A 14251-nucleotide genomic window follows, 5' to 3' on the forward strand; every position below is an offset into this window, starting at 1 on the left:
TCACCTTCCACCGTTTTCAGTCGTCGTTTCGGCACCGAGCTGCAACCGAAACCCCACCAAAAACTCACAGAACGAGGTCCCTGCGCGGGGATCTGTCTGTCACCTGCTGCCAGGCGAAGCCTCACCTATACGCTGCACAAACCCCCGCCTCGTCTCCTGCGGGCCAGCCCTCCCGGACAAAGCATTTACTGTTATTTCCAGCCACAACCGCCGACAACCCCCCCCCCCCCCCCTCCTTCCCGCTGCCCCCCAGGGCCCGGTGACCGTCCTCACCGCCGGCCGGGGCAAGCCGGCAGGGAGCCGGCCCGGGGCGGCCGCGGTCAGAGGTGACCGGCGGCGAGCGGCCTTTGCCGGCAGGTGATCCGCCATCCGCCGGCCTCGGGCAGCTCCGCGGTCCCCGCTCACGCCACGACCGCGCTTCCAGCCCCTCAGCGCCGGGCCTCCCGGCTCCCTCCCCAGCCCCTGCGGTGCCACTAGGCCACGGGCAGCCGCTCCTGCCCCCGGGGCGGGACACGACACGGGCCTCTTTTACCTGAGCCCGCGGAAACCTGCCGGCGCGGCGCCCGCCCGCCCGCCTCCCTGAGGGGCCCCGGCGGGCCGCCCGTCACGCCGGCTCCGTCTCTCACGCCGGCTCCGTCTCTCGCTCCGGCCCCGTCCCGCCTGCAGCTACTCCATAGCGACGGCGACGGGCAGAGGGCCGGCGGAGAGCGCCTCACTTCCGCCCCGGCGGGGCGGCGGCCGGGGGAGGCGGCGGAGGGCGGGAAGTGATGCGCCTTCCGCCAGCGGCCGCCGCGATGGCGGTTTATTTGACTCCGCGCTTCAGGAGGCTCCGGAGTCAGAGCGAGCTAGAGCCGCGGCGGGGGAGGCGGCGAGGTGAGGGAAGGGAGTCGTTCCCGTCTCTCCGCTACCGCGGGTTGTTTTATTTTTTTTTTTTTTTTTTTATTCCGGAGGGTCTGTGGCGGCGGCTCCGCGCCTCAGCGGGGGGAGCGGAGCAGGGTCTGAGGGGCCGCCGGCGGGAAGGCGCCAGCCGTGCTGAGGGGAGACGGAGCCGCCTGCGGGGGGACGTTGTGGTGAAGGGGGGGGGGGGAGGACACGCACGGCTGCCGGGGCTGGGCCTGGAGCTGTGTGTCGGTGTTGGGAGCGTAAAGGTCGCGGGGCAGGCGGGTCTCGCCTACGGCAAGTGCCGGTTTGTGGCTGAGCTGAGGGCGGTGTGTGGAGGAGGAACCGGGGGGGCACGGAGGAACGTGTCCCCTAGGTGAGGCTGAGCGAGCTGGGACTGCTCAGGTGGGAGAAGAGAAGGGTCGGGGGGGTCTTATCACTGTCTGGGAGTACCTGAAGGCAAAGAGGACGGAGGCAGGCTCTCCTCAGGAGCGCCCGGGGGGGGGGGGGGGGTGGACGCTCCACCTTTGGAGACACTCAAAAGCTGTCCGGACACGGTCCTGGGCAGCCCTGCTTGAGCAGGGGGGGTTGGACCAGGTGGACCCCAGAGGTCCCTGCGAGCCTCGGTCGTTCTGTGATTCTGTAATGAATTAATGTGGATGTGAACGTACGTGCAGTATGTGTGGTAATAACAGTAACAAAAACCCCTTCCTCGCCTGTGTTTAGTGTCTTTGTTCCCTTCTGTTGACTCTATCCTAGTGGGTGGGAGTCAGCTTGCAAGGAGGACTGATTCATGATGCATTATCTTTCTCTGTCTTTGTAAAATTAAGCCGATTTCTGGAGAGGTTTTCAATAAATACATACAAAAACCAAATTTCACAGAGTAAAGTATTTTTTAAAATGTTAAAGCTTTATAAACATCTGTAAAACTTTCACATAAATATTTTGCAGATTGTGATGGTCCTTTTCAAGCAACTCGGCTGTGGAATAGTATTATTCATGCTCTTCACAGTCAGGTGGAAATCAAAAGGCGTAGACAGCATCTGAAAACATACAAAAACTGTTTCACCGGCTCAAATGCTGTTGACGTGGTACTGAGCCATCTTATGCAAAGCATGTACCTAAGCTGCAATGATATTTCTCGGCTGAAGGGAGTCCGTGTATGCCAAGTGTTGATGGATCACAAGGTGTTTGAGCCAGTTGGAGCAAAGCTTTACTTATTCAAGAATGAGAAAGAAACAGAGTTTGAAGACACAAACACTAGTCTCTATAAATTTGTAAATAGCAGTCTTACTCCTTTTCTTCCAAGAAAGAATGAAGACAATGAGAGCTTGTCTCCTGAGCAAATCTGCAAACAGAAGACAAAAAGACGTTCCAAGTGGGTTACTCTGAACTATTTTGATTTCTTTTTTTTCTTCTTTTTTTCTTTTTTTTTTTTTTTTTTTTTTTTTAAGTTAAGGTGGGTTATCTGCAGATGAAGTTATGTCTGTCTAGCCCAGGTATTGGGGGCTTTTGAAACTATGTGCCAGTTTTGAGAAACGTTATGCCTAAATAGCAAGTGCTACCTAATATTTCTTGGTAATGTTAAACTGCTTTGATCTTCCCTTTGTTATTTAGAATAGAGCCTGGCACAGTAGCATAAGCTTAGGAATCATTTTGTTTTGCAACCAATTGTGCTGAAATCTGAGAATTAACATGAATGAACTACTAGCTGGCAGCTGGTAAAAGAAATGGAACCAATAAACAGTATTTGGAATCAATATCCTTGCCCTTTCCACAAAGCAGATGCGGATAATTGGTTTTCTAGCAGCAGGATAGACCCCAGATACAAAGAAGCCCTAAAGTCCCGATTTAACAGCAGTTTGGGAAGTGGCAGAGATAAATGTGTTCTGATTGTATTTGTTATACATCTAACTTATTATTTTCCCCCCCCTGAGCAGAACGAAGTGTGAAACAACACGTTCAAACCCCTTAGCATTAGAAGCAGCTGATAAAAAGAGGGTAGAGGAGCTCCTTCGATCAATAAATGTTCATGCGTCTTTACCTCCAAAGATCATGGTTAATGAACTGACTCATCTGCTTTCAAAAAGAGGTGAGGATTGAATTTTTCTTTTTAAAACTTGATCGTTCTTCACTGTGTCTACTTGGAGTGAGTACCTCATTTCTGTTAAACACTGCCCCTCGGAGTCCTAAATTTAACATGTCACTAATGACAAAATAGCAAAATGAGTGCTAAATGGGTAAATGCTCATAGTGAGTAAACTGAAGGAAACAAAACAGGATTTAAGTTTTTGCAGGATGGTGCTATTCTATTTATGCAAATACCACTTCAGAAGGAAATAGGTTTTAAGATTAAGTACTTCTGTACTATATGGTTCCTTTACTCTTCACTTGTCTTTGCTTGTACGTATTACTAATTAGAGTAGGTTATTACTAATTCTAATATGATGGAGAGAGATGTTCTCTTTAAAGCCTTCTTTCTTAGCATTCCTATTTTGATCCCTTCTTCCCCTGCTGTTACCTTGTTTTCTTTGAACTCTTAAAACATTCTTGAGTGAGTAAAAACAAAGGTTAGTATTTTACGTAAGATCTTATTTCTGAGGGTGGGTTTTTTTGTTTGTTTACGGTATCAGTAATAGAAGACGTCTGGAAACAGCAAACTCTGCTACGATTGCTGCAGTTGATTGATGTTCCACTTCTAGAAGATATCTTGGTGTCTTCAGTGAAGACAAAACTAGACTGTTTTGGCAAAGAAGAAGACCTGATTATCTCAAATACTTTCCTGGACAGAGAGGTTACGTGTAGCTTAAACTTGCCTGAGTAAGTTACACATCTGTGAAATGTATTTGTTAGTAAACACTTTATTTTACTCTTGACCAAACATTTGTGTTAAGTGAACAAAATAGACATCATTATACTTGCAGATGGGGGTGGCGTTAATGTGCTTTCCTTTGTTGGCTTCTTCTCAGAAGTGGTAAGGGAATTCACAAAAATTATATGCTTGGGACTGGACATTTGAGGATTTTAAGTATACATTAAAACTTTAACCTCAAGTGTCAAAACCACTCCTAGTTTCTAGACCAGACGCTTCACTCTTAGGTCTCTATAACAGATACTAGAACCTGAAAAAATTTATTCTGAGACTTTGTTTGTTTGTCACAGTCCTGGTGGTGGTGCTGTGAAGATAGAAAGTCAATAAGGCATCTATTGTTAGCAACAGAAAAGGAGAAGCTAAGCTGTAGCACTGAAGAATGCTTATATCATGAGAATATAAAAATGAAAGTGGCTGTATGTCGTCAGTGCTCTTTTCTTTAAATGTTCTCTTATTTTTGTAGTGTTCCTGTTGATTGCGCTTTGGCTGATCTCTATCTTAGCATGTACTTTTAATGAATATGTCAAGGCATGTCTCCTCCTGTGTGTATGTCATAGTAATGCTTATTTCTGTCAAATCAATACCGTTTTTATCTGTTTGTGAGATTTGAGGTCAATCTGTGTACCTAAAGAGACTTTCTTACAGTTTTTATGTCTTCTTGCTTTAGGGAGAAAATATGAATATTTCTACATAGGTTTAGAGTTTTACATAAGATAATGAAACTCCTGGTTCCAAAGTAGGTTTATTGCTGGATAGCATCTGAACTCCATGGGTTTTTCCTCCCAAAATGGCTTAATGAACACTGCTTCTTTTGAGCTTTATACTCCTGTTCTGCTTGATTCTTGGGTGATTGGTGGGTTTATGTCTCTTAAATATCTTATATGTGGTTCTTACTCTATTATTCTGTGTTAATTGTCTCTAACATTTGCGTCTTTGCTAATATATCAGATGAGTGTTTAGAAAATTAAACGCTTGCTTCATTACTTTATTCTACAATTAAGTGGGGGGCTGGAGTAATGTCTTTGTAGACAGTATATTACTTAGGTGTGGCTTACAGCATGCTTGAGAAATGGGAAAATTTCAGGTATGAAGAACAGCCAGCAGTATTACAAGAATTTGGAGGATTAATTGCCCCCAATATGAAGGTGGGGGAGTAAGCATAATTTATATCTCAAATTTTCTGTCTTCAGTTTTCAAGTAGTGTCATGTTACGCTTGAAATAATCAAATACCTGCTCTCCATGCAGGCCCTTAAAAACTGTAATCAAATCCTGCTTGCAGTGATTGCACTGCTCATGGGATCATAACTAAAGGAAGGTCATGATCCTGTTTCTACTTTACTGTATTACCCCATTTACGCATCCAAGACTTATACAATCCTTGTTGGCTGCAGCAGTTCTAACAAAAGTTCATGTTTATCTAGCTGTCCAGCAGCAAGTTCAAAATCTCTTTTTCTGCTCTCCATGATTAAAATAACATTCTGTGGATCCTAAGTAATAACTGCATCTCCTCACATGTTATTGATTCAGTTCAAATTATTTTATATCCAGAGCATCAAATAAAAGTAATTCTCCCTCTGCCCCCGACATTTCTATAATTTTAGATTTCTTCTGTACAAAATGGTTGAGTTAGTGACTTTTTCCTCTGACCTTCCAGCCTCTTTGAACAGTGAGTTGTCTACCTGAATTTTAGGTTCTCCTTGCATTTTCTCTCCCTAGTTGATTCATACAGGCAACAAATGCTTAAGAAAACTCTTGTGTTTATGGTAGGTCATATAATAAACTGCTTCCACAGTATTCTGGGTTTTAAACTACTTTTATTGTTCTCTGTTTTCAAACTAATTGTCTTGTGTCTTTTCTGTAAAGATCCAGTCCCTTGCTTTTTCACCCTGGTTAGCCCTGGTGGGTTTTCATTGTGTGTGTTGGAGTAATAGTGGGGTGGTGTTTGGTTTTAAATAGTAGCTGAATCAGGCAAGTGTCCTGGGGTCAGTGACAGTCTGGCATGATTGCAGCTTGTTTTGATCTGGGCATACCTCAGGTGTATTGCCTGTAGCATAGGAAAACCATGGAAGTCGCTTCTTTTGAGCGGGTCCTTGAACTGCTATAGTGAAATAAGTTACATAAACTGCTTAATAAGCAACAAGTTTAATGCTGTGGTTCAAATATGTGACTATACCTGCATGGTTATTTCTGTGTAATTTTCTTTAAAGGATTAAATAAGAATAGGCAGAGCATTTTAAAGTAAACACTAAAACTAACTTTTCCTTCTACAGGCTTGACAAATGGCTCTATGCTGCAATTGAATGCTTGGAGTATTTCCCAGACCAATTCATAGTGATGGTTAGTCAGCAGTTACCTCAAAGCCCTAACAAACCCAGCAGTCTGAATACATACAAGAAGATTCTTTTTGACATTATAATAAAGTATTATAGTCAAAAGAAGGACTCCCTTCTTGCCACTCAAGATCTCGATATTCATTCAGGAATTATAGAACTTATAGGTAAGAGCAACCTGGAATAAAAAATACAAGTGAAAACTGTATAAAGGATGTAACTTACTAAGCATTAATTGACTGAATTATAACACCATTTGCAACACTATTGCAGATGCACTTTAATTTATAGGTTGGAGGGAAATGCTCGAGGTTGCTAGTCAGAACCTTTGCTCAAGGCATGTACAAATTTCAAAGTTAGATTAAGTTGCTTAGGGCTGGGTCCAGCTGAATTTTGAAAATATTGAATATATTAGTCTGTGTTCTTGGGTCCTCAGCTGTGTTCTAGTTCATACTAGATCACTCTTAGGAGATTATGCTTAACTATTCTACAACCATTTTTCCCTCTCAGTGCTATGGAATAGATTATGGTCTTCAGTGCCTAACAACTTGGATTCTAATAATAAGTTTCCAGTAGAATCCAGTGCAGCTCACCTTACTTTGATAAAGTGCTGTTGTTCTGACCCTAGTGCAAGAGAGGGCTCAAACTAGCTATGAACATTTACATATTTAAAACATTTTGAAAATTAATTTGAGAAATGCTGCAGTTAGCTGAAGTATGACTTCATTTTGTTATCAATGTATATATGGGTATAACTGTTTTCCTCAGTTGTTAAACAGTTTGATTTAAGATGGCTGATAATACAGATCTGTTGTGAAGGCAAACATGTTGCTGTGCTCGTTGCTTTAAAGTAAACAGATCTAGAGTACTTATGTTACAGATGAATGCAGTTGGTCAAACTAGTCCATGGGGTTTACTGAACCTTTCTACATTGAAACTTTTTCTTTTTTTTTTCCCCTACAGTCTTTTAAAGTAACTCAGTAAAGCTTTAATCATAGATCAGAGGAACTCTTAAACTTTTCTCTAGAAATGATTTAACTTCCTGTCTTCATAGCTACACTTTTACCCGTCCTTTGGCAATTCTCTTTCCTGCTTTTTTTTGTCTGTGCTTCTTTTGGAAAAGGGTCACTTACTTGCTCTTTTGGTGTTCTTATTAATCAAAGATGGTTTCAAATGGCTTGTGGTACACCCCTGAAAGTCCTGGGTTATTTATTGTAAAATATAACCTTTGTCCCAGTAATAGGGCAGAGGTCAGCAAATCATACGTAGATTCTATTCCCATATCTGCCCTCATCTTGCTCTTGCCTTAAAGTTACTTGGCTTTTTGATAGTTCCTCACTTTCAAAGTGAAGATAACTAGAATTATCATCTAAAGGGGTTTTTATAGGAGGTTATTTCCAATTTATCACGTTTCCTTGAGAAACTTAAAACCTAATGGCTTAAAAAGGGGGGGGAGGGATGATGATGACATGGACAGGACACCAACCAACACAAAAAAACCCAAACAAAACCTCAAAGCAATGAGAAAGTTAGAATTGTTCAGCTCATTAATTACTTTGAGATGAATCCTGGAATATAATACAAAGATGTGTAAACACAAACAGTGCAAACATCACTTCAGTGTTTGCACATTGTACACAGAACTTAGTAATGTCCTGTATATATTGTCCAAGTATGTCTGTTCCCTGACTAGCTATGGGACAAAGGTTTTAAGCTTATACTGATTAAATGCTGTATTGAGTCTTGACAAAAGGTTTTAGAAGTCACTGAGATAACCTGCTTTGTTTGGAGGGAAACCCCCCCAAAAAATGGGATTAATACTGGAATTTAAATATGTGTTCTTGACTCTGAAAATGAACAGTTGCACTGCATGCACTGTTTTACTCCATTGCAGAAAAAGGAAATACAGATCAAGCTCTAGAGGCATCACAACTTTATTTAAAATTATTAGCACCAAATATCCGAGAAGAACTACACAGACTCCTGGCATTCATAGCAATTGCATCTGAATCTGAGGGCTACAAATTACAAAAACAAGTAAGTATCTGTTTTGTTTAGTGTGGGAAATAGCACTTTCATGTAGTAAGACTGACTGGTTTTTTTCTAGTTAGAAGTATTGTTTACTGCCTTCCAATGTGATTTGTTTTAAAACAAATATCAAGGTGTTCTTCCCACCGATAGCATCCTGTTATACTTAGTATTTGCTGACACATTGCAAGTAAATCTAATGCCAGATCTGGGTTGTTCTTCTCCAGTTTGATAACAGATCTGTGATCATCAAGACTTGCACAAAGTTCATCTTGCAAAATAAGACATTGTCAAAACCACAGGCAGAACTGCTGACTCAGTTTCTGATGGACAATCACTCTGAGCTCTTCAAGGTAGCATTTTCCTTGCCTTATTGGCTTTGTCATTTTAAATGTTAAATGCCATGAAGTGCCTTTTTGGAGATGAGAGGTCTGAGGAGCAGAGTTTAATATTCCACCTGTTACAGTTTAATGGTACAGTCAAGTAGGGTGAGAATCTATTTCAGACTATGGAGGACAGCTTTTTGAGAGCTTTGCAATCCTTTACCTATAATACCCTTTCCCTTTATTTGCATCATTTGTGCTGAGAAAATACTTGAAGTATTAAATTTTTATAGAGCCCTTTTGGCACATTGTTTCTGTTGGCTGTCTGCTAAATTTTTAGGCTGCTTTGTCCTTCTCCTTTAGAAATCAGCTGACATACTCTGAGTGATATATTAGATGGCATGCTATGGTGCCCCGGCATACAGCTTTGACAACTCTGAAGAGTTCCTTTTTGGTACTTTGAAACATTAACTTCTAAATTAAAGAAAATAAATGAACCACAAAATGAAATGGCCTTTCTATTTAAGTTGATCAGTTATGTAAACATTCAGATATATTTTACAGTCTCCTTTATTTACATTCCATCATATTGTCACACATGTGAGATGCAACCTTCCCAGACCCGATATTGACTTTCTGAATTCAACCAGTGCGTTATAGTTGTGATGCTTTGCTACTGTTTCCCTCAACTATAAAATTCCTCGTTAAAACACTAAACTAGATGAAGATGAATTAGTTATCTCAGCTGTTGTAAGATAGCTGTAAAATGCTCTGGACACTTATTGTCCAGTTACAAATAAGCATCACAGAAACATTGATTTTGTTTCAGTAAAGTACTATTTTTAGTTCTTATACAACACATTAATTTCCACTTCTGACCTCAACTAAAGAGAGATTGGAGATTTTTATTTTTTTAATTAGCTCCAGTGCGGTAGTGTGGTTACTGTGAGTTTTGTATGTGTTAATATACACCCAAAACAAAATACTTTTTTTTGGTTATTAAGAGTTCTGACATGAGGGTTAGGCCTTTGATTCATGACTGGAGATGGAGCCAGATCTGACAAATCAAGTGCCTGCTGCCTCATAGCAGTGACTGCAGAGTGGATGGTGGCTCACTCTTTCACAACTGCAGTTGAGAGCCTTTTGTATTATATATGCTGAAATCAGTTCAAGGTCTACACTACAGTTTTTGCCGTAGTTCAGTGGAAAACAACATCTAGAACATCTTGCCTCCTATTTCTTTGGCTAGAAATATCAGGAATAAATATCAGTATATGTGTGTTAGTGCAATTTTTTGAGACGTTTTGAATGGGTACCTAAATAAATGTAGGCATAGATTCTTTTGCAGGTAATTATGTGATTTTTTTTTTTTTTTTTAAATTGATCATCTAAAATCTTTAGATTCTCAAAATACAGAAGTATTGTTTTTGTAACTTTTTTCTTTCCCGATTGTGTTTTCAGACTCCTTTAACTCTTCTGGAACTAACTAGTAGAAGACTTCAGAGTTTGCTAGAAGGACAAGATCCAGATATTGATTCAGGTAGATGATGTGATACACATTTTTATGTAAACCTTTCTATAAAAATCAATTTATCATCAGTTGACTATAACTTTGCACAGACTATGTTCTTTTCCTTTATTAAAAGTGAAGCATTAAAGCAACAAGTGGCTAATTCACCAAATAATTATCTGCTATAAGCAAAAAAATGACCTCTGAATATTAAAGAACAAAGTGTCTATTATTGTCTAGTTTGAACACATTACAAATTTTTTTTTACTATAGAATTACTTCTGGAGAAGTTAATGCAAAATGTGCTCCCTGAAGTAACTTGCTTATAATTTGGCTTGTGAATTTGATGTGATTTTTTGTATTTAGGAACAGCATTCTTATATTTCTGCCACAAGACATCTAAAAATTCTCATAGAACTCAGTAGTTTGAGGTTCTAATAGATGTCTTGAACACAGACCTTGATTGTTTAGTGTTTTGAAGAACTCTCTTCCTTTTCCAGGTAAGCATGAAGTTTATTAAGAGCTTAAGACTTACAGAAGGGTAGTGTAGCCTAAAAGGAAAGCATTTGACACTTGGTGTGTATGTGGGATTAGAGTTTTCCAGCTCATTTCTTTTACAAGCTAACATTCCATCTGGCCTTGCTGCCAAAAATGTCTTTCAGCACTGCGATTAAAAGGACTGGCTTAAATAATTTAATTTCTCTCTGACTCTTTAGTTTCTTCCTTTAGACTTCTGTATTGCCAGTGCATTATGTGCTTAAACATTGAAGAGAAGCAATAAGGGAATTGAATAATACTGTAAGTTATTGTACTGTTCAATACTATATTTAATAGATCAGCTCTCTGAGAAGTAGTTTTGGTACAGAATCTTTTACCATCTGTACTGGGTTCTGGAATGTGTCCAAATTGCTTCCAGCTCAGTGTTCTGAGTATTGCATATTGTGTAGCCAAAGAATACAGAGCTGAGCAACAGAGGAAGGAGTTGCCTGTCTACAGTATTCTTGGAGACGGTGTGATTGCCCTCAGCACACTGAACAGACAACTGAAGTACCTCATACTATACTCTCCCTACTAAGTTTTGGAGTTTCAATCTCTAAATGCATATAGATTCCATCTACTTGTTGAAAATAGGTAGTTTGATCTGATTGTAAGCTCTCCAGCATCGCATATTCCTGTTTTCCTGTGTGCCTCATATTCTGGTGTCATTTTCCCTTTTCTCATGGAGGAGACAGGATGAAAATGTTTCCTTAGAGCTACAGAGCGTTCTTAGCTGGTGAACTTCTGAAGTTCAGGTGGGAGCAGGAGGGAAGGCTGGGAGACCCCAGAAAAGGGGTCTGTCTATTGCAGGAAGGTAATCATTAGGTCTGCTGGAAGTAAACATTCCTAAAAACACTGAGGGAACTCTGGGGTTGGTTTTAATCTAGCAAGCTACTTGAAACCACTGGACTGAAGGATCCACCCTGAAGTTTAAGAGTTAATCTCCTTGCCAGAAGTTGTTAAGCTTTCCCTTTTGGAAGAGCTATGTTTTCTTGATCTGACTCTACTAAACCATAAAAAGTATTTCACATTTGGTGTTTGACAGACTCATTGTAAAAGAAGGAAGGACAGGTCCACATGAAAGATCTGGCTGCTCAGGTTATTACCACTCTCTATGTGAAGCCTTAAGAAAATGGTGTTTGTACAGAAGGAATAGTAAGAATTTTTTCCCCTTTAGGCAATTGACATTTGTTCAACCAACTTGCTCACTAACATGTATGTGGAGTAGCTGAATGCCAGTCTTTCCTCTGGCCAGAAGTCACCGTCCAATGATGGGGCTTGAATCCTTGCAGGGCAATACTCTACTGCGTAGTTTCACAACACTTTTACATCTAAGTAGTGCTTAAGTTGTGTATCTCTCGGGCACCAGCTCTTGCTCTGCTCTCACCCTGAACTGCTGCCTGTTCCATCATCTCTCCTTCTGGTGACCAAACCATGCTGGGCTGTCTAGTCACCTAGAAGTTCCTGAATTGTATTCCTGAATTCAGAGGCAACTGTTTCTTCGAAGTATTTATTCACTTGCATTACGTACTGGGCCTTGCTATGGATCTGATTCACTCACAGGGAATCACTGGATCATGACAACTGCAAGGTGCCATTCTTGTCATGTAGCATTCTTTGTTATGGCTTCTGTTTGCAAGAACGGTGTTGGCTCTTCGTCTTGCAGGTGTGTTTTGTGTTTGCAATATAAAATCATCTGTGATATTGCAATTTTAACACTGCTTTTCAGGTTTGGGGTTTTTTTTTTGCAGTTGATGTTTAGATGTTTGTCCACGCTCTGTGGAGGGCTATACGACTCACATTGTTTGTAGAGAATTGCAATTACATCTGAACTGGAATATCAATATACCTATGTTTCTGATCATATTTTTTAATCTGGCTCTTATATGATGCATTGAACTTAAACTGAACCTCTGATTTCTTACAAAGGCTTCACCTTCTGTCAGCGCGTGACAACTAAAGAATATGAAGATCAAAAACAACAAACAAATCAGTATCTTCTTGCATTGGTTCAAGGGATGGACAATGACCCCACTATTCCTTTGAAGCAGAAGAAGAAATTAATTAAAGAATTCCGAAAATACCATTCTCTGATCTATTGTAGTGGTTGTAAAACTACATGTGAATTTTGTACTCTAAATGGTTAGACATCAATACAGCCTTTTTTTTTCTTTTTGGTAAAAAGGAGGGGATGCATATGAAAATTGCTCATTATATAAACCATGTTCTTCTTATGTCCTTACATATTCAGTAACAGGACACTACAACTATCAAAATTACTATGCTGCTCAAAAGCATTAATTCTAATTAATGACTCTTTTAAGCAAAATGTACTTAATTACTTCTAAATTAGTAATAATGGCGCACTGCTTGTGCTGCTTTGAGTTCAAGGTTTGGTACTTTTTTCCTTCCGTCCCATGATCCCATGGCTTTCTAGCTGACCTAAGTCTACATTCAGAGCCACGCTTGGGCTGATAATCAGTAACGTTTTTAATCTTTTCTATCTGTAGTTCATAATCAAACTGTAAACTAGTCTTAAACCATAGATTGACTCCTGTGAGTATTGTAAAAGTGTACAAAGTGTGCCAAAAATGTTAGGAGCTGGTCAGTGGGTTTTGACTCTGTGGCAGGCAAGATTCATTAGGCAGGGGAGCTGTGTGTGCTTGCAGTCAGTAATTATAGCCTGTTGCTCCTTCCCCACTCTGGCAGACTGAGCTGCTGCTAATCTGGCAGTTATGCAAAAGTAAGTAAAAAATTACATTTTGAGAAAACTTGAGGAGTAATAATATTGTTTTAGATCTCTTGGTGTAAGCAATTTATTTTAACATGAGGATACTTTGATAGTGTCCAGTTATTTGTCATAAATACTTTGATAGCATTTCTGGATTCATAGGGCAAAGCTAGAAATCATGTTGTCCTGTCTTGACACGTTGATGGTTAACTGTAAATTGACAAGGAAATGCTGATTCAAATCATTAAATAAATATGCAGTATAATGTTATAGGGGTTAAATTACTACTTCCATCCTCATGACAGACATTTGGTCATGTATTGGACACAGAAACAGAACTGAGATTGGAAGGGACCTCTGGTCTAGTCACACCACCCAGCTCAAAGTGGAGTCAATTAGAGCAGGCTGCTCCGGGGCTTTTCCGGTTGAGTTTAGAATATCTCCAAGGACGGAAATGCCACAACCTCTCAGGTGAGTCTGGTCCACAGTTTGACCAGCCTGACAGTATTTAAAACCAAAACAAAAACACCAAAAAAGCCACCCACCTTACTTTTAAGTAGAACTTCTTGCATTTCAGTTTGTGCCCATTGCCTCCTGCCCTTTCACTGGGCACCACTGAGAGGTGTCTGGCTCAGTCGTCTTTATTCCCTGCCCTGAGCCGTCTCTTCTCAAGGCTGAACAATCACATCTCGGCCTCTTCCTTGTATGACAGATGCTCCAATTCCTTATCGTTTTCGTGGCCCCTTTGCTAGACTAGCTCCACTATGACCATGACTTTTTATTGCGATATGCTGCTTTAGGTATCTACATCCTCAATGGCTCTTCAAACATGTGGTCAAGTTACCAGGATACCAAAGCTTTCTGAAAAGCAAGTGCTGTTTTCTTTTCTTTTAAATTGAAATGGTTACCACTGTTAGATATAACCAGCTATGTGTACAGGTAATAGGTTGTGTTAGCTTGCATGTTTCAAGCAGCCTTATTTAAATGACCTGGCCCTAGAAGTCAGGGAATGTAGTTGAAATCTCTGTCCATGTGTCCCT

General features: G+C 40.7%; 2 protein-coding genes across 4 annotated transcripts in view; one reads left to right on the forward strand and one right to left on the reverse strand.

The window, feature by feature from the left end:
* Positions 1-659, reverse strand: part of SCYL2 (SCY1 like pseudokinase 2) — a 40337-nt gene extending 39678 nt beyond the window's left edge. The window contains exon 1 of the mRNA XM_052774366.1: positions 533-659. The gene's annotated coding sequence lies outside the window, so the exon portion shown is untranslated. The remainder of the gene's footprint in view (positions 1-532) is intronic.
* Positions 660-765: 106 nt separating this feature from the next.
* Positions 766-13985, forward strand: DEPDC4 (DEP domain containing 4). Of its 3 annotated transcripts, none has more exons than XM_052774691.1 (9): positions 766-873; positions 1831-2257; positions 2820-2971; positions 3513-3699; positions 6023-6249; positions 7977-8119; positions 8338-8463; positions 9895-9973; positions 12410-13985. In XM_052774691.1, the coding sequence occupies exons 1-9, from the start codon at positions 768-770 to the stop codon at positions 12625-12627; spliced, it is 1665 nt and encodes a 554-aa protein (XP_052630651.1). In that variant the 5' UTR covers positions 766-767; the 3' UTR covers positions 12628-13985. The 3 variants fall into 3 exon arrangements, with proteins under 3 accessions (XP_052630651.1, XP_052630653.1, XP_052630652.1); XM_052774693.1 differs by lacking the exon at positions 12410-13985 and adding an exon at positions 10310-12211; XM_052774692.1 differs by lacking the exon at positions 12410-13985 and adding an exon at positions 10660-12211.
* The last annotated feature ends 266 nt before the right edge of the window (positions 13986-14251 follow it).

The sequence above is a fragment of the Harpia harpyja genome, chromosome 23 (genome assembly GCF_026419915.1).
Source record: "Harpia harpyja isolate bHarHar1 chromosome 23, bHarHar1 primary haplotype, whole genome shotgun sequence".
Taxonomy (NCBI): domain Eukaryota; kingdom Metazoa; phylum Chordata; class Aves; order Accipitriformes; family Accipitridae; genus Harpia; species Harpia harpyja.